Source organism: Octopus bimaculoides, chromosome 3 (assembly GCF_001194135.2).
Source record: "Octopus bimaculoides isolate UCB-OBI-ISO-001 chromosome 3, ASM119413v2, whole genome shotgun sequence".
NCBI lineage: Eukaryota > Metazoa > Mollusca > Cephalopoda > Octopoda > Octopodidae > Octopus > Octopus bimaculoides.
In genome coordinates, this window is record NC_068983.1 from 120,039,257 (window position 1) to 120,063,288 (window position 24,032).

General features: G+C 34.2%; 2 protein-coding genes across 6 annotated transcripts in view; one reads left to right on the plus strand and one right to left on the minus strand.

Annotated features, from left to right (window-relative positions):
* Positions 1-14,581, plus strand: part of LOC106878123 (multifunctional procollagen lysine hydroxylase and glycosyltransferase LH3) — a 71,178-nt gene extending 56,597 nt beyond the window's left edge. The window contains exons 15-20 of the mRNA XM_014927237.2: positions 809-922; positions 1,836-1,904; positions 2,167-2,271; positions 6,684-6,830; positions 10,241-10,369; positions 12,608-14,581. Coding sequence (XP_014782723.1) covers positions 809-922; positions 1,836-1,904; positions 2,167-2,271; positions 6,684-6,830; positions 10,241-10,369; positions 12,608-12,763 — 720 coding nt within the window. The 3' untranslated portion in view covers positions 12,764-14,581. The remainder of the gene's footprint in view (positions 1-808; positions 923-1,835; positions 1,905-2,166; positions 2,272-6,683; positions 6,831-10,240; positions 10,370-12,607) is intronic.
* A 1,986-nt stretch (positions 14,582-16,567) lies between these two features.
* Positions 16,568-24,032, minus strand: part of LOC106878124 (palmitoyltransferase ZDHHC3) — a 107,782-nt gene continuing 100,317 nt past the window's right edge. For all 5 annotated transcript variants that reach the window (XM_052966505.1, XM_014927238.2, XM_014927241.2 and 2 more), the window contains 2 exons: positions 22,775-22,905; positions 16,568-19,171 (listed from right to left, as the gene is read on the minus strand). In XM_052966505.1, the coding sequence (XP_052822465.1) occupies positions 19,013-19,171; positions 22,775-22,905 (290 nt within the window). In that variant the 3' untranslated portion in view covers positions 16,568-19,012. The remainder of the gene's footprint in view (positions 19,172-22,774; positions 22,906-24,032) is intronic.

Genomic DNA, 24,032 nt, shown 5'->3' on the forward strand with positions numbered 1-24,032 from the left:
GTGTGTGTATATGTGTATGTATGTATATATGTATGTATATATATATGTATGTATATATATGTGTATGTATGTATATATGTATGTATATATATGTGTATGTATGTATGTATGTATGTATGTATGTATATATGTATGTATGTATATATGTATGTATGTATATGCATGTTTGTATATGTATGTATATATATATATATGTATGTATATATATGCATGTTTGTATATATATATATATGTATGTATATAATTTGCTTCAACACATGAGTTCACTCAAAGAATGTTGCCAACCAGATACAAAAACAAAGTGCACACACACACACACATAGACACATATACATGAGGGGGTGCTGAGAAGGATCAGTTAATTATGATTTATCAACATATTCCCCTCTCAGATTCACCACTTATAGCAGCAGTCCTCCAGATTTTCTAAGCTCTCTAAAAGAACTCATAAGGTTGGACCCCCAACCAAGCTTTTGTGATACCCTTAATGCCAAGAACTTTTCAGCACCCCTTCATGTATGTGAATTTGTACATTCTGCACTTCTCCAAGAAATTGCTGAGCTACTAGCCATGATGTTCATTGACATTTCCATGTCAACAACTTATTTCGTAGTTCTGCTCTTTCAAAGGGAAGTGGGATGAAAATTCCCTTGCTTGAAAAGTAAGGTAAAAATGGAAAGGTAAAGGTTTGCAATGGAAAATGCATCTGGTTGTAAAAAAGGAAAATTACAATATATATGCATGATGGATGTAAAATGTGTAAAGAAACAAATGTTTTCATAAATCTTGTTTCTCATTTCTTTTTCAGGGCAGATTGATGTATGTGACAAATATGAAATATTTTGGCCACTTAATTAATTATGATAATTTTGATATCAATAAAAAATACAGCGAACTCTGGCAGATATATGATAATCCAATTGTAAGTTTTATTTTATTCTTATATGATGTTCAATGTTTTACTTTTCTAAATATCCTTTAACAATAGAGGTTTGCTTCCCAACCACATGGTTCAAGGTTCAGTCCCACAACATGGCACCTTGGGTCTGTGTTCTACTATAACTCTGGGCTGACCAATGCCTTGTGAGTGGATTTGGTAGATGGAAACTGAAAGAAGCCTCTGTGTGTGTGTGTGTGTGTGTGTGTGTGTGTGTGTGTTGATGTCGTGTGATAGCTGTAAATGATTGTCACTTCCAATATTCTGAAAGCAAATGTCTGGGGAGGTTTAATGTCTGGCATGGGTTTAATGAATCATTGCTGTTCTAGATAGTTTGGAGGACCACATCTTTCATCTGTCCTTCTTCCCAGAGAATGCAGGAGATGTAGGTAATGAACATGGAGAGAGGTTCCATAAACATATAGCATCAATGGAAAACAGGTGTAAGGGAAAATGGAGCTTAGCTATGCTGGCTGACTTCTGCTGGAATCTGAAGTGTAACTCCTGAGATGTCTTATAAATGAAGAAATAAATACTAACGTATAGGTTAATATGTTATATAATGGTAACAAACATGCCGATTCATTAGGTATTTATGAATTAATTACAATGGACATATTTAATCTGACTTTGGGAGCAAAATAAATTTATGGTATTGTGGAAATTGGTATAAATTGCATAGTTATTAAGTTGGTAATTTACAAGAAAATGTGACGATGGGAAATTTTTGTTATAAGATTCGAATTTAGCACAATCAACTTCATAATAAAATGTACAATAGAACTGTGTTTTTTCTTGACCCTGAAATTTGTTGTACAGTGTAATTAATGTTATAAACTTTTATTATTTTAACTTGAACAACTATTTTTGTCTGAGATACTATTTTCTGTTTCTTTAGGACTGGGAAGATAGATATATCCATGAAAATTACACAGACGTCTTTCAAAATGATGCAGTTGCTCACCAAGTACTGTTTGTTATTTAATTCCTAATCCTTCTAACATTTATTTCACCATACTGGATTAATTTCATCTTCAAATTCAATACCAATGTATTACTATCCTGCAGCATTTGGTATTCTCTTTCTATGACATGATTAATTATTCAATTCAATAACATCTTCTCTCTATTATGCTATCAATTTTACATCCTCTCTCTATCCTATTATTTACTTTATATTATCTCTATCTTGCATTTAACTTAGTATGCTCTCTGTGTGTCTATTTCAGCCTTGTCCTGATGTATTTTGGTTCCCTGTTGTTAGTGATGAATTTTGCAACGAATTCATTGCAGTGAATGAGAATTATGGCAAGTGGTCCAGTGGTCAAAATGACGTAAGTCTTTCAGTTTATGCTTATTACTAATCTCCACCCTATCACAATTTTAATATATTTCATAAGTGATGTTTCTAGAATCATAAGCATTATTCAGTCTGTTCAATTTGTCTTCCAGCCATGACTGTTAAGTATTTTTTTTTTTACTTAACTTGATGCATCTAGGACTACATCATCCAATCTAGCCTTCCTTTTTTCAGACATAAGGTTAATTTGAAAGAGATTTGACCATTATTTCTTAAAGGAACAAGCAACCATGTAAAGACTCCACATTGGTTCTTAAAAGTCCTAAATGTTTGAATTTGCAGTCAGACTTAATTAATCAATCATAACTTTGCATGTATAATCCTGTGTATTTCTGCAGTTGTCCCTATTAGAAATAATATCTATAAAGCTGTATGTTGTACTGGAAGATGAAGTAGATGTTAATGTCTTCAAACAAGTTCGTATGACAAGTGACGTTAACTCTTTAACATTTAATCCAGTCATATCCAGCCTAAATATTCTACCTGTTTTATGTTAAAACTGACCAGATCCAACCTCTCATACCTACTCGACAATGTCATTCTAAAAATATACAAACGCATTTTTGAAATCATGATGTTCCAAGATAATGAATGATTAGTTCAAAACAATGTGAATAAATAAGCATTACATTTGACAGAGTCATCTGAATTCTAAAAGGTTAAACATAAATATGATGAATAATTTATTCTTGGTAAACTATTCTTGAAAAATACAGGATGATCTCATTGATTAAGGTTGAGTTAGAGCTAAATAATAACAATAACAACATACACCTGTTTTGGTATTATTTCCAGTTTGATATTATGCTAAGACAGATCATCACTAGCTTACCAATTCTTTTTAATTATTGTTGTATCCTATTTATACATTCTTACATTTATCTACAAAAATTAATTTGTAAAACTATTAGATATTCAATGTCAGAAAGCATACACACTATCTGGAGTACTGGATTATTATATCTAACTAACTTGTTACATTTCTAGTGCCAGTGGCATGGCTAAAAGTACAGTCTGCAATGATTGGTGATAGGAAGGGCATCCAGCTGTAGAAACCGTGCTAAAAATGAACTCTAATGGCCATTTCTAGGGAAGAAATTCTTTGGTCCTCCTAATATTGGATGACTTCTCTAGTGCTTGTGATATGAAAGAAATTATCTTAAACACACCAAGATGGCCAGTTTTCTCTGTTGCTGAGAATAGATACCAAACGGTACCAGCATGGAGAAAAATGTAAAATATGATGATGAAAATTCACCAACCTCAGACTATCCACCCTTTTTAACTTTCACTGTGGCCTCCTCAATTATAATGCTGTTGTGTATATGATTCCTTCAAACTCTGCTGGTCAAATGTATCTGTTGTTTGTCAGACTTGATTGGAAAGATTTAACCAAGTCTTATGTTTGAGGGAAAAGACAAAGGGTCACTACTGGAATGCCTTTAATAGTAAGTTTGCTGGACCAGGGCTGATGTAGGTCTAAGAAACAAGCTAGAATGTATCAATTTATTTAATATGTATATTGACCATTTGTCAAGCTGACTTGGTTTAACAACATTTTCACTACTAGATATTTACAATAATTAACTTATGCAAATAAGACAGCAAGCTGGCAGAATTGTTAGTATGCCAGGCGAAATGCTTAGTGGCATTTCATCTGTCTTTATGTTCTGAGTTCAAATTCTGCTAAGGTTGACTTTGCCTTTCATCCTTTCGGAGTTGGTAAAATAAGTACCAGTTGAGCTTGAGTTGATGTAATTGACTTTCCCCCTCCTCCTAAATTGCTGGCCTTGTGCCAAAATTTGAAACTAATTTACTTAAGCAAATGAAGAAATGAAATTTTTGCCACTGCAAACTATGTGAGGTAGTGGGGAGATAGAATATTGTGACCCAATTAAGGATACCCTGAAGACATTTATCAACTGAAACTTATATTTCCCTTTAAACTTAGACCGTTTATATCTGCTTTATTTTCTGTACCAATTGAAACTGGTCAAAACTGAACCCTTTTGTGGTCCAGAATAGTTAATATTCACTATATTATGTCCAGTTAGTCAATTTTGAATATGAATTATTTAATTTCTTACTGTTTTACATCCATTTGTTTCATGACAGCATGGATTGACTAGGTTGTGGATATTCAAATATATCTATAGCTAGATACTCTGTGTATTGCTAAACATTCACACTAGAGCTTATCAAACTAATATATCATAACTAAAGACACAACAAAATAGCTGTATAAAACCTTAAACACATGGGCACTTTGGTCAGTAATCGAATACTTTTAATTATAGTCAATTACATTGTTATGCTGGACTTATATATCACTTATGGTGGAGGTGTGTGGCTTAGTGCTTATGGTGTTGCAATTATGATTGTGAGATCATGGTTTTGATTCTTGGACCAGGCAGTGCATTGTGTTCTTGAACAAAGCACTCCATTTCGTATTGCTCTGCAATCACTTTATTTCTTTCTTTTTTCTTTTTACTTCTTTCAATCATTTTGACTGTGGCCATGCTGGAGCACCGCCTTTAGTCGAGCAAATCAACCCCAGAACTTATTCTATCAGCCACTTTTGCCGAACCACTAAGTTACGAGGATGTAAACACCAGCATCGGTTGTCAAATGATGTTGGGAGGACAAAGACAGACACACAAGCATACACACACACACACACACACACACACACACACACACACACACACACACACACACACACACACACACACACACACACACACACACACACATATGTATATATATATACGATGGGCTTCTTTCAATTTTCATCTACCAAATCCACTCACAAGGCTTTGGTTGACCCGAGGCTATAGAAGACACTTGCCCAAGGTGCCACGCAGTGGGTCTAAACCCGAAGCCATGTGGTTGGTAAGCAAGCTACTTACCACACAGCCACTCCTGCGCCTACTATAGACAAGTAATTTGATCACTATAGACAAATAATTTGTGCAGGTTATTCTGCCAAGAAACAGTGGAACCTTCATCTGTTATCTGTGACAGGAGAGGCCACAATATGTTACTTAAAATACAGCTATTTTAGAAATGTCAATGTGTAAGTCAGTAATTTATGGAATAACTACTTAGGGATCCAGTTTTATATTGTACTATGAGCATGTCATTGTATCTGAAGCCAAGACACTCAACAGCTGAATCCACTGAGTTCTAAGTGGATCTGTTGGTTGGTGTTGTTTACTGTTGTATTAACTGCTGTATTCAATTCTTGTAGCAAGAAAAGCTGTCATTATGATAATAGGTGCAGGCTTGACTGTAAGGTTAGGAAGCACACTTGTAGCCACATTGTTTTGAGTTCAGTCCCTACACTAGGCACCTTTGGCAAATGTTGTCAACTGTAACTTTAGGTTGACTGATGCCTTGTGAGTAGAGGGAAACTGTGTGGAAGCTTCTCATATATATATATATATATATATATATATTTGAAATGCCTACAAGAATAGGTGCAAGCGCAAATATTTATAAAACATGTGACATATTAATAAAAATCTGTAAATGTACAACCATCCAGATATCTGAGTACCTTATTATTTTTTCTAATATATATATATATATATATATATATATATATATATATATATATATATATATATATATATATACACACACACACACACACACACACACACATACACAAGGGGTGCTGAAAAATTCCTGGCTTTGGGTAAATGAAAATACAGGAGGATTAGTTATTTAAGATTTTATTTAACATATTCCCGTCTCAGGGTCACACACTTATTGCAGCAGTCCTTCAGCTTTTCTAAGCCCTGTAAAAGAACTCAGATGGTTGGGCTTCCAACCAGGTCTTTCGTGATACCTTTAAAGCCAAGAATTTTTCATCACCCCCTCATACGTATGTTTGTATGTGTGTAGCCCATGTTTATAGTTGTTTGTTTGTCCTATAACTTAGTGGCTCAACAATAGGATCAATAAAATACTAGATTTAAAAATAAGTACTTGTGTTGTTATATCAACTGAAGTATTGAATGCAATGCCCCAGCATGCCGAGTGCAAAGACTGAAATCACTGAAAGGGTGAAAGAATGTGCTTAACCCTTTTGTGATTCTAATGAGAATTCATTCTATATTTTGTCTTTAAATTTTCAAAATGATCATAAATTATGATTGAATAAAGACATTGAAATCTTACGCTAGTTTTCATATAATAATGATGTTTTGATAGTCCATAGTTTGAATTTAAAATTTCATCAATTAAATTTAGGTAGCTTGTGTTGAAAGGGTCAATATTACAAGTATCAAAGGTAAATAAATTGATTTGTTATGTATTGTTGTAATTAAGGAAAATATTATGTTTGCTTTGTCTATTTCATTGTTTGCTGTCATATTGCAGGATCCACGTTTGAATGGTGGATATGAAAATGTCCCAACAATTGATATTCATATGAATCAAATAGGGTATGAGAAAGAATGGCTTCATTTCTTGCACAAGTATATCACACCTCTTCAGAAGAAGGTCTTTGAAGGTTATCAAAATGAGGTAATGTTTTCTCTTTTGCAATTCTCACTATCTTACCTTGTTAATGGTCATAAAAAGAACCAGAGTTTTCCTGGCTCATTATTATATTAACAATATCATTAATATTGGAGGTATGTGACTCAGTGGTTAGGCTATTCGGCTCATGATGGTAAGGTCACAAGTTTAATTCCTGGCAGTGCATTGTATCAAGACACTTTATTTCAAGTTGCTCCAGTCTACTCAGCTGACAAAAATGAATAGCCCTTGTAATTTCAGAGGGCCAGCCTTGTCACATTCTGTGTTATGCTGAATAACCCTGAGAACTACATTAAGGGTATGTGCTTCTGTGGAGTACTCAGCCACTTGCACATTAATTTCACAAGCAGGCTGCTCCATTTGTCAGATCAAATGGAACACTCATTGTCATAACGACAGAGTTCCAGTTATTATTATTATTATTATTAATCAAATGCTTTCCTTTTCTTAACCCAGTCTGAAGTCCTATTATTCCCAACTTGCACATTACTTATTTACTTAAATGATTCCCATGCTCAGTTTTCAGTTAGCTTCACATCAATAGAGTTTCAAGAAATATCATCACCATCATTCAGCATCTGTTTTCCATGCTGGCATGGGTTACATAGTTTGACTGGGACTTGTATGCTGGTGAGCTATACTAAGCTTCAGTCTGTTTTGGCTTGGTTTCTACGGCTGGATGCCCTTCCTAATGCCAGCCATTCCAAGAGTGTAGTGGGTGCTTTTCACGTATCACCAGCACAGGTACCTTTTATGTGTCATCAGCACTGGCCACGACTATGATTTCACTTGGCTTTGATGTGTCTTCTCCAGCACAGCAAATTCTTTTCTACTCTAGGCACAAGACCCAAAATTTTGGGGGAGGGGGCCAGTCGATTAGATTGCCCCCAGTACATTACTGGTACTGAATTTATCGACCCTGAAGGAATGAAAGGCTTTGTCATCTCATCCAGGCCACATGAGTCGTGGCTCATCATTTCACATTACTAAAAGAATTCAAGGTTATTTCCCATTAGGTGTGCTATTCAGCAAGTCCTGCAGTTCACCATTTGTTCATGACTGCATTAGAGTATTGATTTTAAATTTCACCAGGTTTGGGGTTTTTCTTTCTTTCATTCTTGTATTCTTTTACTTGTTTCAGTCATTTGACTGCAGCCATGCTGGAGCACCACCTTGAAGGGTTTTAGTCAAACAAATCAACCCCAGGACTTATTTTTTTAAAGTCTAGTAGTTACTCTGTTGATCTCTTTTTGCCAGACTGCTAAAGTTACAGGGATGTAAACACATCAACACCAGTTGTCAAGCAGTGATTGGGGGGACACAGACACAAAGACACACACATGTAGATATACACATACATACATACATACATACACACACACACACACACACACAACAGACTTCTTTAAGTTTCCATGTATCAAATCCACTCATAAGACTTTCATCGGCCTGAGGCTATAGTAGAAGAAACTTGCCCAAGGTGCCACACAGTGGGACTGAACATGGAACCATGTGATTGGGGAACAAACTTCTAACCACACAACTACACCTGTATGATTTAATTGATTAGTCACCACATGTTGCAGGCCTGGTGTTAAAGTTACAAATCATTGTTATAGTGTATTATGATATCCTTTTAACCCTTTAACATTTAAACCGGCCATATACAGCCCATATATTCTACCTGTGTATTGTTCAAGTCAGCCAGATCTAACCTCTCACACCTATGCTACAGTGTCATTCTAAAAATAAGCAATTACATCATCGAAATCTCAAAGCTATGAGATGATGCGTGATTAATTCAAAAGAGTGAATAAATAAGCATTACATTTGACAGAATAATCTGAATGTTGAAGGGTCTGAGTTCAAATCCTGCCAAAGCTAACTTTTCTTTTCAGCTTTTCAAGGTTAATAAGTTACCAGTCAAGTACCAGTGTAGCAATGAAGGCCATGTCTTTCAAATTAACTATACACGTTAAAAGGCCTCAGAATTTCAGGTCTTGTGATTGTGTGAGAAATTATCATTGAACTAGTTTTATTAATTAATTAGTAGTATTATGCTGTATAGATATAGAGTTCACTTTATAACCATATGGTTTCAGGTTTTATCTCACTGCTTTGCACTATGGATAAGTGTCTTCCACTTTAGCCTCATATTAATACTTTGTGAGTGGAATTGATACACGGAAACTGTAAGGAAGCCTGTCATATGTGTGTATATATATGCACACACACACACACACACACACACATTTATATAATGTATGTGTGTCTGAGTGAATGTTTACATTCTGTCTTTGTTGCATGAAACTGTGTACAATGCAATGATGTTATATTTACATTTCCTGTATAGAAAATGTTCAGTAGCTTTGCACTTTCAAAGGCAAATGGAATGAAAATATCCCTTATCTGAAAAAAACCCCAGATAAATGTTGGTGACAAGAAGGGCATTCAGCTGTAAAATAAAGCCGTAATAATAAAATAAAGTTATGCAGAAGTTGTCTTTTGGAAGTGTTATTTTCTGCTCTTTTGACTCAATACTGTATAATGATTTTGCAAAGCCTAATCTCCCCAGTAATTTTTGTGTCTTGGAGATCAGAACAGCTCATCCTGATTTGTGTCAAAGCACAAGAATCAAATTTTAATTTTTGTTGATGTAGTTTCTATATATGTGTCTTTTATCTTTTACTTGTTTGTTATTGAACTACTGCCATGCTAGAGCACTACCTTGAACAGTTTAGTCAAACAAATCGTCCCCAGTATTTATTTTTAAAGCCTCATATTTATTCTGTTGATCTCTATTGCAAACTGCAAAGTTACAGGGATGTTAACAAACCAACCAGTTGTCAAACAATGGTGGGGTACAAACAGATACACACACATAAATATATGAATATCTATATATATGTACATATATATTCAAGCACACGCACACACATATACATATACCCATGCCAGTAGCATGTAAGGAACACCCACTATACTCTCAGAGTGGTGGGCATTAGGAAGGGCACCCAACCGTAGAAACCTTGCCAAATCAGATCAGAACCTGGCTTACCAGTTTTCAGTCAAATTATCCAACCCATACCAGCATGGAAAGCAGGCGTTAAATGATGATGATGAGATATATATATATGTATACACACCCACACAATGTGCTTCTTTCAGTTTCCATTACCAAATCCATTCACAAGGCTTTGGTTGGACTGGGGCTAAAGAAGACACTTGCCCAAGGTGCCATGCAATGGAACTAGTCACTCTGTGATTGCAAGTGAGAGATGTGAAATGTTTTAACTGGTCCACTTCTAAGTAGTAACCATTTTATTATTTACCCTTGTTATTTCATTTTAATGACCTTTCAATTGGAATTATTTAAAAAATTTTTCTTGCTTCAGCCACCTCAAGCTATTATGAATTTCATTGTCCGATACAAACCTGATGAACAGCCACTATTGCGACCCCATCATGACTCATCGACATTCACCATTAATATTGCCCTCAATACACGAGATGTTGATTATGAGGTAAGATAATTTATTAAATCATCTGGTTGTATATATATATATATATATATATATATATATATTGAACAAGCTAATTAAAAACTGTAAAAATTACAATTCTACAAAAAAAAAAAATATCAGTTTTTGATTCATATATCAATGAATTAGTTATGGTTCCTATATTATCAGCTGAAAGGAATGATGTACCCTTTACTGCATGGTTGAGTAGCTAACAGTAGGAATGGTGTAAAAATGTGTTCCAACAAATGGCAATGATCTGACCAAGCCATGCTGTATCTCATTAGCAAGTTCTACTTAAGCAAGTGATGGAAGCCTCTACATAGTCACTTGGTCTTTAGAAATAGCAGCTGAATTGTCTTCAAATCACAGCTGTTTCAGAAAAAGATTATCATATTAGATAAAGTCATCCTAGATGAAGTGCCTGAGTATTTTTGATCATTGGTTAGCTGATTAGGGTTGACTTAGGCTTAAACCCCAGCAACAACTTTCATCTTATCTTCTTGTATGGATTAAAACAATCTCCCTAGACATTTTCTTTTTACTTCATGTTATTTATTTTTCTCTGAGCTTTAACCATACAACATTTAACTCAGCCCAAATAGTCAGATCCAGCCTTACAATGTCATTCTGTAAGCAAACAATCGCATCAAAATCTCAAGGCTATGAGATAATGCATTATCATTTTGTCTAATGTAATGGCTATTTATTAACAATTCAAAATATTGTTAATAAATATCCATTACATTAGACAAAGTAATCTGAAAGCTAAAGGGTTAAATCCATCACCATTATTGTAGTTATGGTTATTCTGCCTAATAGCGATACAAGGACTGAGGTCAAGGATCTGGACTACAGATCACATGACCAGGAATTGAAGCATTGTTATGACAGTCATTGGTGCTGTCAGCAACAGCATTTGCTTCAGTTCCTCATCATCATCATAATCGGTCTCTATGCTGGCATGGGTTGGACAGTTTGACATGGAGCTGTCCAGATTCCAGCTGTCTGTTGTGGCATGGTCTCTGCAGTTGGAAGCCCTTCCTAACACCAACCACTTAAGTGTTGCGGGTGTTGTTTACATTCCATGAGTGTGTTAATGCAGCACAGGTGCTTTTTAAGTGGCACCGGCACGAGAAAAATCAAGCCTGTATGTGTGAAGACAGTGATTTTACTTAGCTTGGAGTGTCTTATCAAGTACAGCAAATCACCACCTCTCTTGGTCACTTGTCATTTTCTCAGTGAGGCCCAGCGGCTGAAGATTCTTTCTCACCACTTCAGCCTGGGTTTACCCCTTCCACCATTAGAGCTTAGTGCTTCTTTATGCAGCTGTCCTCATCCATATGCATCACATGACCAAACCAGTGCAGTCGTCTCTCTTGCGCACATCTGATGCCTCTTATACAGTTTGATTACCATAAAACAAGTGCCCTTACTTCATCACTGTTGGATAGTTAACAGTAAAGTGTTCTGCCATAAAAATAGTGTTCAACAAAATAAACTATCCTATTCATGTCAACATGGAAAAATTCATACAACAAATAGTCTATAACCAATAATGTTTGTTTACAAATGTACAAGAGGGTGCTGAAAAGTTCCTGGCTTTGGGTAAAAGAAAATACAGGAGAATCAGTTAATTATGATTCCACTCAACATATTCCCCTCTCAGATTCATACACTTACTGCAGTGGTCCTTCAGTTTTTCTAAGCCCTATAAAAGAACTTGGAAAGTTGGGGTTCCAACCAGGTCTTTCACAATATTCTTAAAGCCAGGAACTTTTCAGTACCCTCTTGTATGACACACACACACACACACACACACACATAAAACTAAAGTGGCAAAACAGAAATAATTAAGAAGCTGATCACCAAAACCTGTTAGAGTTAGTGTTGCAAGCTGAGACCAAGCATTAGTTTATGCTAAGAAATTGAAATTAGGATAAATAGAATCTGTTGTTACTGAAGGTACCATTTGAGATTTAGATCATACTAAAACTGTTACTGTCTTGTATGGGTTAGCATGTGTCGTGGTGAGAGAACATTTACTGGCTGGCCACTCTACATCTTGCACATCATATCCTGTCTGCCACATTACAATATAATTCAGAGAAAAATTGAAGTATGGTATATCAAGGGAAGTAGATCTACACTTGATTCTGAGTGTTCAGTTAATTATGTTTAACCATAGTTGTCTTTAATTAAAGCTGGCTGCTGTAATAAATTTGTTTTATTTACTTTCAGGGAGGTGGTGTTCACTTTATTCGTTACAAATGTAAAGTTCTGGACACAAAGAAGGGTTGGCTGTTAATGCATCCTGGACGTCTAACACATTTCCACGAAGGACTGAGAACGACAAAAGGCTCTCGTTACATCATGATCTCTTTTGTTGATCCTTAAATAGTAAAAGAAAAAAAAGTTACATGGATTTTTTTTTTCTTTTCCTGGACAGATAGAACTCTATTGTGATGTTATCACAGAGTTTGCCTGGCTACCTTCACATCCGTCCAAAATTATTGCATTCAAAACCCCCACCTCTTTTATAATATTTACTGCATTTATTTTGAGTTCTTTTCTAACTTTGTACCAAAGCTTTTATCGGATATTAATCTCAAACAAACATTTTTAATATATAAAATTTCAGAAATATCTTATTTTTTTTAACTTGCTCAAAATAGTTTTTAAACCTATTAGCAGCAATCAAAACCCACCTGACATGCTCAACAATGAAGACAATTTGGTGTCTTATATTCTATATATCCACAGTTAAACTGCTTCTTTCGGTGAACAAGAGGATTATTTGAACCACTGATTTTATTTACAATTTCCATTTGTTTCAAATGTATAGACTTGCAAATTTGCAAATGTCTTTATTCAATTCAAGCTTGCTGTTTATCAATTCTAAATTGGTTTATATGTATATTTTTTTATTTTTAAAAACGTGATTGTAATCTTGAAGTTATTGATGGTAACTAATACAAGAACAAGCTCCCTATCTTCTACAAACTGCTATATTAAACTACCAAGCAAAAGCTAATGATTAATTGTTAACTTGTTTTTTAGATTCTATTATTATTTTGAGAAAACCTTATCATTTCTGAGTCTATAATTTTGTTGTGAACTTCAAACCACTCCAGAAGTTACTTTTCTTATCATTTTAGAAGTGTTGGCTATAAGAATTTAGCTGATCATTCAAACACTAATTTTTGAGGCAATACTTTTGGAAGGCAAACTTTGTGTATTGATTCAACAATCAATAAATCTTCACAATATTTTACTCTGTATATTACAGTAAAAATTATATAACAATCTTTTTTTTTTTGTTTACATTTACAACATGGGTATTTCCCCATCCCTTGTTCATATTTAATTTAAAAAATTTTTTTTTTTTTTTTTACATAAATCTAAGGTGTTAGCAAGCAGATTGTTATTTAAAAAAAAATCCATCAACAAAAGATATTTAAATTAGGATATTTACTACTTTTGTACTAAATTAGTGATGAAGTTAAGCTTCATCAATGATCACTGCTTACAATCAAATGTATTTGACTTGTTTTTGAGGAGAGAATTTTTATAACATTATCTTATTGATAGAGATTTCTCTAGAAAATGGTAAACATCAAAATGGCTCAATTTCAGGCACTTGCCAATACATCTTTTCTACTGTCTTCCAATGAACTACCAGCGAATTAAAGAAATAAAATTAAAAAACAACCCCCACACTGCTATACATATAGAATATCAATTTCATAAGGTGTTTTTTAAAGAGATGTAAGAACAATATTTCTAACATATTTTGTAATAGATAAAATAGGAAAAAAAAAAAAAAAAAGTGTTTATTTATTCCATAATGTTGAGAAAAAAAAAAAGTTAACATCAGACCAGCCATTTGTTTTTCATGTCATTGCAATAAAATGATGTTTTCTTGAAACCTATGAATTTTTGTTTTACTCAGACTTTTCACAGGATCAAGGAAACTAATAATGGTCTTTAACAGCCAACATCAGTAAATGTTTGTTAAAAATAAAATAGGTTTGAGTGCTCTGAGAAGGTGGAAAATTCTAACATTATGAGCAGAATCGTACTTTAGAAAAAAAAGTGTGCTGAAAGATTTCTTCAACTTAAATGGATACACTCCCAACACAATTATCTGCCCAACATCAGAGCCAAGCTTTTCTCATGGCAAATAAACTTGTTTTTAACTAATTTTCATTTCAATTATATTGTTGTCTCTGTGTAAATTTGTTATACCACATCACACCTTCCAACAAATACTATCAAATGGATCATCCCCTTCCAATCAATCTATTGTAGTAATGACAAAATAAAAAAGGTAAAGACCCCTGTTGATCATGAATCACCATGGGATTGCACCTAGAAAGTTTTCCTCGGGTTGTTTATGGAAGACCAGCAGTCACCCATGCATACCAGCCTTTACCAATGTCATCCAAGGCAAAGGCGGAGACAGCTTGGCACCAGTGACATTGCAACTCATTTTACAGATGAGTCTTTTATGTGCCTGGCAATGACTTTATGTGAGATAATGTGTTTGAACTAAAATAATTACAGTGGCAGTCATTAAATCATGTGTACACCATTATATTTATTTTATAATGTATATATATACATATGCACATATATAATATATATTTCTACATTTGTGGGATGAAGTTCAACAGTCAATACTGGAGCAACATGGAATGAAGTGTCTTACTCAAGAACACAACACACAGTCCCAGTCTGGGAATCAAACTCACTACCTCATGATTGTGGGCCTGATGCACTAACCTTCTAGCCATGCACCTTCACTAAAGAAAAATACTTAGTCATACATGCTATGATTCAGGTGAGGCTTATTGTATGCTGCCAGCTAACCATACAATCACTAATATTGGTGTGGAACAGTTTCATTGTTACATCAACTGTGTTGTACCTCCTTAACTCTGCCATTAGTCTACACTCTTCACTATAAACCACCAGTCTTGAAATCATTTGCTGCTGTTGTCAAGACATCATTGAAAACTTCATTTTTATATACTATATTCAGGTTTCTTTAAACTGGATACACTATAGTAAAATTTGAACCTAGCACTGCAAGCTAACAAAACACTTGTCAAAACTTCAGTGGTGCTGTTTATAACATATTGTGACCCTGTCTTGCTTATTTGCAGTTTTGTAGACCAGGCAGTTTAAGATTAGTCTTGATCACAGAGTCAGTAGTGCAGCAAGAATAGGATTCTTCTCTTGGTAAGATATTGTAACAGTATCAGCTCTTTGTGTATCAATCCTTAAAACACTATAGTTCACCCGTTATTAACAGCTCATTTTTATATATTGAATTTAATTCAAAGTAAAGTTGACATGATGGGAAAAATTTTCCAAACTTACATAGATATTTAAAAAAAAAAAAAAAAAAGGAAAAGTCAGGCATTATATTTTATGTGATGCTAACATAATGAACTGATCATCACTATTACTTTCATCTTGTTGGCTGGCTATTTCTGACGCCTCAAATCCTCTGGTATATATCTTTCTTACCATTAACCACCAGCTAATTTAGCAATGTTATCTGTGTTTACCAGTTAATTTAATATTTCTCCACTAGGTGCTTCCTTTTTAAATTCACCTAATTCTCACCCACCAAATTCAGTTTATTTTAAACTATACTACAATTTGTGAACAATAGTGATGGTGGTTACAAGTTTACAATGAACCATTAATTGGTTCACTACATTTAGGACAATGAAAGTGACAAGGGCATGTCTGTAACTAGTTGCAGAACAACTATACATTTGAAAAGCACTGATATTTAAATCTTTCACAGGCAGGCAACATCAAAAACATGTTCAAATAAATACAATGGTCTTCCACACAGTTCTTCAACCTATACCTCATAAGTGGAATTTGGTGGACTTGAGGCTATGATAAGATGCTTTTTCAAGGTGCTGTACAGTGAGGTCAACCTCAAAACCATGTAGTTGCAAAGTACATTATACAACCATGACAGTACCTATTTGTACACGCACACAATCTCCTGAATGCAACCGTTTTTTTTTTTTTTACATAATTCATGTTCTTTAAATTAAAAGGATTCTTAATTGTCTATATATATATATATATATATATATATATACTTGATTTCCAATATTCAGAACAAAAAGTAGCATACGTTGTAAGACATGCTGATTTCAGTATAATGAAGAGTTTTGAAATAATGGAATATTCTTTATTAAATAAGATAGGTTTGTGTTGACATGTGCTGCTGCTGATGTGGATGAAGATGATGTTGGAAAAAAAAAAACATTTACATAACAAGGGCAGAAAAATATTCAAGTGTAATAAAATTAATAACTGAAAAATAAAAGTTTGTTTTTCAACATAGTTGTTACATTAAAAAATATACTAGAAGTTGATGTTGACTGTAATTATATCACATGGCACAACTGGGAGACAATATTGAAAAAGGAAGGGCAGGGGTGTTGTAGGTACATTCCTCTAAAGCCTTGCAAAGCTGTTGCAGCATGCATGCTTAAGTAACAGAAAGTAAAAGCTGATAATTTCCTGAAAAGATTTTTTATATTTCTCTCACCCACGCTACTGATCCTGTAGACAAGCTTGATAAAAATTTTTACATGAACTGACCTCAACATTGAAAGAATTAAGCATCTCCTGCCCAATTATTCTATAGTTTTTTTTTTAAATACTTTTTGTTGTTGTTCTTTACTAATCAAAGTTTTACATACAAACTTGATTTGTTTTACGCAGATAACTTAATATTTAAGACACCTCAGCGGAATGTGCCTAGGTAACAGAGTTAACATAGCTCCCAATAGCTTATAACACAAATAACATAATATTTAAAACATCTGCCTGTAAAAATAACATTTCCAATGGTGAAAAAACAAAAAAAAACAAACAAACAAAAATTTTCAAAAATTAAATTCAACAGCTAAACAATGACTTTAACCATACACAGAGAACTTATCAACAACGAGGCTATGTTGATATGGAGGTCACATTGTTGGGTATGTTAATTCAGAAGCTATCATATTGAGGATGTTCATTTGGCGGTGATCACTATAGAGATTACGTTACTGGAGATTGAGTAAGTCAGTACATGTCACAGTAAGGGTGTGTTGGCCATTAAGTTTGTCATAAAGACTATGTTCGATTAGTAGTCACTATATCATGTACACTGATGATACAGAGATGATCAGCTTAGAATACACAGCCGTACTCTAAAATAAACTATTCACAGACAGGGCAGAATATTAACTGTGACTAAAAAAATATTCCAGCAAGTAATCAATAGTTCAGGTGGAAAACAAGCACATTCAAAGCTCTTCAAGTCCCATCTACTGTCATTCATTCAATCAAGCACACCTATGTTTTTCTAATTTACTTTCAAAATCCACAAATTCCAAATTGCTATTTAAACCATCCAAAATAAATTTTTAGTACCAAGCCATTAAAAAAATATCACTTGGTTAAAAAATTAACTGTCCATAGGCATTTGTTAAAAAAAAAGGCATTTAAAAAAAAAATTGCCTTGACTGAATGCGTTTGAAAGTTGTACCTAGAAAATGTACATACTTCCTGTGGAATGATGAATATATAAGAGTGGATCCAACTGAAAACAGTAAGTAGAAGATAAAAATGAATAGCTACAAAGCATTAGCTAAAATTGTTTTAAAAAAAATAAAATCCAATGATTAGTTGAGCAATTAAAACTTTCTATGTCAACAATAAAAAGGTAAATTAAAAACAAATGTGAAAATAATTGTTAAATGAAATTGACAATTTGATTTGGTAACAGGCAACAACATCACTTGATGTGACTGTTTTATTACAACTGAAGTGGCATATTTTTTGTTGTCTTGCTAGAATAGTTGAACTGAGAACCATTTGAAATATGACAGGATAAATTACAGAACAAGTAATAACAGTTCTCTGGAGTCCAGACATAAGGTGTATGAATATTTCAATATCAACTTTGTCTTTTAACTTACATAAAAAGTTAGGGTCAAATGTTGGAAAAAATTACAGCAAGCACAGACAAAATGCTCTTCAATAAATTAAATGTTTCTTAGAGATGAGAGGAATAAAAGCAGACTTTGTGGAAAAGTAGAAAAATGACAGTATATGTGGTAGAATATATGTAACCAATTTTGCGTAAGTATGTGTGTGCGTGAGTACACAAATATACATATATATATTAAGCAACATTGAGAAAAGTAAATTGTAAGGCATGATCTCAAGTTTGAAGTTTGTGTTTGGTTGGTGTAGATGTTTCGTAATTTGTATGGTCCTGTAGAAGTAGTTTTGAGAAGTAGTCTGAAATTAAAACTGATTGACAACTGATGTTGTCTCTGGAGAAGTTTTTATGTTACTTTGTTTATAGTTTCACTGAAATATGTACTTCACGCACATGAGTACATGTTCTAATCAACAGAACCATCAGGTTGTCTTTTATAAAGCACCTGGGTGGTGGAAAAATACAAAGGAGATCCAGTTTTCAGTTTCCAATAAAAAAAATGGCTGTTGTTTGAACAGATGACATCACAAGTTCATGGCTAGTCACACTGACACAGGGTGGCTAGCTGGAGTTCAACAAATAAACAAAACAAAACAACGATAAACAGTTTTGCTCTAGACGGCATATTGTTCATGTAGGAGTTTATATCCAAGAGGCTTGGAAAATGGTGAGAACCAATGCAAACCAAATGGATGACCAAATACTGACTTAATGCTTAACCAACGAGATTTCCGCTCCCAGGTGGCTTGTTCTTTTTTTAGCTGTTCTATACCCTGCAAGGAGATTCAATTATCATCGTAAGAATCATAAATAAATTTACAATAGTTCTTCAATATTATCTTATTTTGAGATGACAAAACAGTAGTAGGAGACTAACTTCAAAACAATCTAGAGTTGCTAAAAACATTAGAGAACATATTTCTGTCTTATATCAGAACTCTGTGAACATGGCATTATTGGATCAATCAATTTCAATTTCGTGAATTTTATTTGCCTGGCAATGACTTTATCTGAGATAATGCATTTGAACTAAAATAATTACAGTGGCAGTCATTACAGTGATTAAACCATGTGCACACCATTATATTTACTTGTACTTTATTTGTAATACACACACATATTTCTACATGTGCAGTATAAAGTTCAACAAGTAGTAGAACAGTCAGTCAATTAAGAGACTAAAGATATTAAAAAACAAATCAAACAAAAAAAAACAACAACATAAAAAGTATGTGAAATTTAGCTACTCAGGGTTTCTTGGTTGGAATATTAAATTTATTTCAATATTTCTGAAGCCAGTAATGTCAACATGGTGTGTTAGCAACTTTGTATGAGATAATGAGGTTTAAAAGAGCATGTGCAATTTGAAAAGAAATTTAATATACACAGGCACACACACATTACTGATGGGCAGTCTTCAATTTTTTCTATTCAAAAGGGATTTTCAACCCAACATGCCACTATTATATATAGCTTTGTGTGCTTCAAGACCTACTATTCCAAAAAAAAAAAAAAAAATTAAAAATTAAAAAAAAAATTTGTGTGTGTGTGTGTGTAATGAGGCAGAAATGTCTTTCATCATAAATCTCCTAGCTGGTCACTGATACCATACTTCACTGTACCTCCAATAGGGTAGTTGAGAGTGTCTGATTATAATACAATGAAGTAGACTATCAGTAGCCTGGTAGTAAATGTATGATGAAAGACTTCACTCAATAATACATATATAATATAAAACAGTGAAAGCAAATGTATTCTAAGACACATGTTAACATTACCTCTATAGATTTTCTATAGAAATTATAGCCAACAGTAATTTATTATGATGTTTCTTATCCCATACATCTAATGTAAACGACAATGTGGTCGAAGATGGAAAAATAGGTAATGGGTGTATATGCCATATTTCAAGAGTTCTTGCTCCTTTTTTAGCACCATATCCAACCTATTAACCATCCAGGAACTCATTGCTTAAATAGCCACTAAATATTGTTGTTGGCACTCCGTCGCTTATGATGTCGAGGGTTCCAGTTGATCCGATCAACGGAACAACCTGCTCGTGAAATTAACGTGCAAGTGGTTGAGCACTCCACAGACACGTGTACCCTTAACGTAGTTCTCGAAGATATTCAGCGTGACAAGGCTGACCCATTGAATTACAGGTACAACAGAAACAGGAAGTAAGAGTGAGAGAAAGTTGTGGTGAAAGAGTACAGCAGGGTTCGCCACCATCCCCTGCCGGAGCCTCGTGGAGCTTTAGGTGTTTTTGCTCAATAAACGCTCACAACGCCCGGTCTGGGAATCGAAACCGCGATCCTATGACTGCGAGTCCACTGCCCTAACCACTGGGCCATTGTGCCTCCACAGCCACTAAATATAGTGATGTAACATTACTGGATATACCAATTTTACATATTAAACACATTCCTGGCAGCTGGTACATATTAATTCCTTGCATGTACCAGCAAAAAGTTTGTGGATGGTTAATGGCTTGGTGCTGAAGGAGGAGCAAAAACTCCTGAAATATGCAGATACACCGATTGCCTATTTTCTCATCTTTGATCACACTTGTTTACATTAGACATATTTGGATACAAAATGTCGTAATAAATCAGTACTGGCTATAATTTCTATAGAAAATCTATAGAGATGATCTTAATAGCATTGCTAACACAGTATTGACTTATAAAGCATTTAATATACTTTGTAGAATATTATGGTTGCATAATGAAATATGGTATCCCTACAGGTAATTAATTTTAAGATACAATGACTTTATTGCATACTTTAAAAAAAAAATCTGGGAAAGCCTGTCTCCCTCCCCAAGAAATCAAATAAATCAAAATTTATACCTGAAACAATATTTATTTATTGTTGTTATTCAGCCTGATCATGCAGTCTTTTTTTTTAACCCTAAACTCTTACCTTTTTCTTTAAGACTGCTAGGTGTGACTTGAGGAAGATTTGGCTACTATTTCTAACAAAGCTATTGTATAGAGTCTCCTACATTAATTTGACTTCCATATTATATATTATTATAGTATCTAGCATAAATGCAACAAAAACTGATAGCTACATTGTGCAAGCATAGTTGCATGGTTAAGGAGTTCACTTTGTAACCACATGATTTTGGGTTCAGTTCCACTGAGTGGTACCTTGGGCAAGTATCTTTTACTACAGTCTGGGCTGACCAAAACTTTGTGTGTGGATTTAGTGAAAGAAAACTGAAAGAAACCCCTTCATATATAATCTTTTATTTGTTTCAGTTGTTAGACTGCAGCCAAGCAGGGGCACTGCCTTGAAGAACTTTTAGTTAAATGAATTAACCACAGATACACCTGTGCCTTTATATATAAAATACGTGTGTGTGTGTACACGTGTGTCTTCTTGTCTTGAAATTGCATGATAATTGTAAATGATTACTACTGTCATACAAGCAGTGCTCTTTTCCAATCTTCCATGAAAACATGACCACTTATGAAGAAATATTACCTTAATTGCAAACAGGTGAAGGCTGTCGACATGAAGGGCATCTGGCCATAGAAAATCTGGCTTACCAAATTCTGTCCAGCCCATGTGAGCATAGTAAAATGGACATTAACATGATAATAAATAAAGATGACAGTTTATAGTATTTCATTGATCAACAAACAGAAATTAACTAAAAGATCACTTTTTCTGATGATCAGTTACACAAAACTCTGAGTAACAGTTTGTGAAGTTTTTCAGCTTCAATAAAACACTATATTTTATTCTACCTTTGGTATTTGAGTACCGTTTTCTCCATCTTGTTTTGCATCTATGTGCTTGCATGTTTGTGTATATGTGAGTGTGTGTGTGTACATGTATAAATATAGTGTGACAGCATCTGTATCTGTACACATTTACACTAGTTGAAAAACTGGTGTTGTGGCCTTTTATGTCCCTTAACTTGGTGGTTCAACGAATACAGATTGATGTCCTACAGCATGGTACCTTGGGCAAGTGTCTCCAACAAAAGCCCCAAGCCAACCAAAACCTTGTAAGTGGATTTGGTAGATGGAAACTGAAAGAAGCCCATCGTGCATGTATTACTGTCCCATTGTCTTGACATTGCATGATAGTTGTAAATGAATGTCACCATCATGAAAGCAGTGTTCTTCATTCCCAATCTTCTGTGTCTTGTCATTGGTAAATATTACATTGCTTGGAAACAGGTGAGGGTTGATGACAGGAAGGGCATCCAGTCATAGAAACAATCTGCCTCAACAAAATCTGTCTGACCCATGTGGGCACGGAAAAACTAAACCGATGATGATATCATGGACCTCTCTAGCATGCCAATAAAATGATTATTAAATGAAAAGATAAAGAGTTGAAAACTAGCTTGAACTTACTGTTTCATCCGTGCATATAGCAGAAAGCTGTGAACCAAACATTATAGCTGTGAAGATGCCAAATAAAATTCCTTCAAATATGAGAATTATTAAGAAGACAGTTGTTGCAGGTGGAGAGAATGCTGGACAAACTGTAATGAGAAGATATTAATTGAATACATGAATACTATAACAAACAATGGCTTTACTGATGGAGAACTATTTCACTTATTTCAGTGAGCAATATTTAATATAATGTATTAATGTTAATAGAGATAACAGAAGACCGAGATCTGTGATGCATTGCTGTACTCAAACAGACTCACCTATCAACACAGTATTGAGATCCTAAATCCAAGGCGCCACATAAAAAAACATTGGTGTGGCTGCTGGTGCCATGCAAAAATCACTGGTGCTGGTGTCATGTTAAAAAGACCCAACATATTCTGTTAAGTGGTTGGCATTAGGAAGGGCATTCAGCTGTGGAAACCAAGCCAAAGCAGACTATGAACCTGGTGTGGCCCCTGGTCTTGCCAGTTCCTGTCAAGCCGTCCAACCATGCCAGCATAGAAAATGGCCACTAAATGTTGATAATGGTGAATGTATTAATATTGGTTTCAAATTTTGGCACAAAAAACCAGCAATTTCGGGGAAGGGGGTACAATAAATTGCAGAGACCTCAGAGCAAAAGGATGAAAAGCAAACTCAACTTCGACAGAATTTGAACTCAGAATGTAAAGAGAGACGAAATGCCACTAAGCATTTTGCCTGGCGTGCTAATGATTCTGCCAGCTCAATGCCTTTTATATTAAATATTAGTAAATATAATATTAAAACTTGCCGCTTAAATATTAATACATATAGTGTATTAATATTTGTATTGTGTGAGTAGTCATGTCTTACAATAGTGAAAAATCTTTAGTCATATGGAGTTTGAGGCAGCTCGATCCATGCTGCAGCCAAGATACACGATGCATCAAGTATAGCTTGTAAAGTAGTTGTTGAATGTGACAAAACAGTGTTTGGGCTGCGAAGACCTTTTAATCACGTCTTATCAAGGGCAAGACAATCTCTCTAGTGCTGGAGATATATATAGCACTAATATAACGAGGAAAAGTAAGACAATAAAGTCACACAATTTCACGGCCTCATATTTAATATTCTATAACGCTAATAATTTGTCTTTCTGAAATAAATAATTGCTTGTTATGAGATGGAAGCATATTTAGTAATACATAGACAACATATATATATATATATACACTATATATATATATAT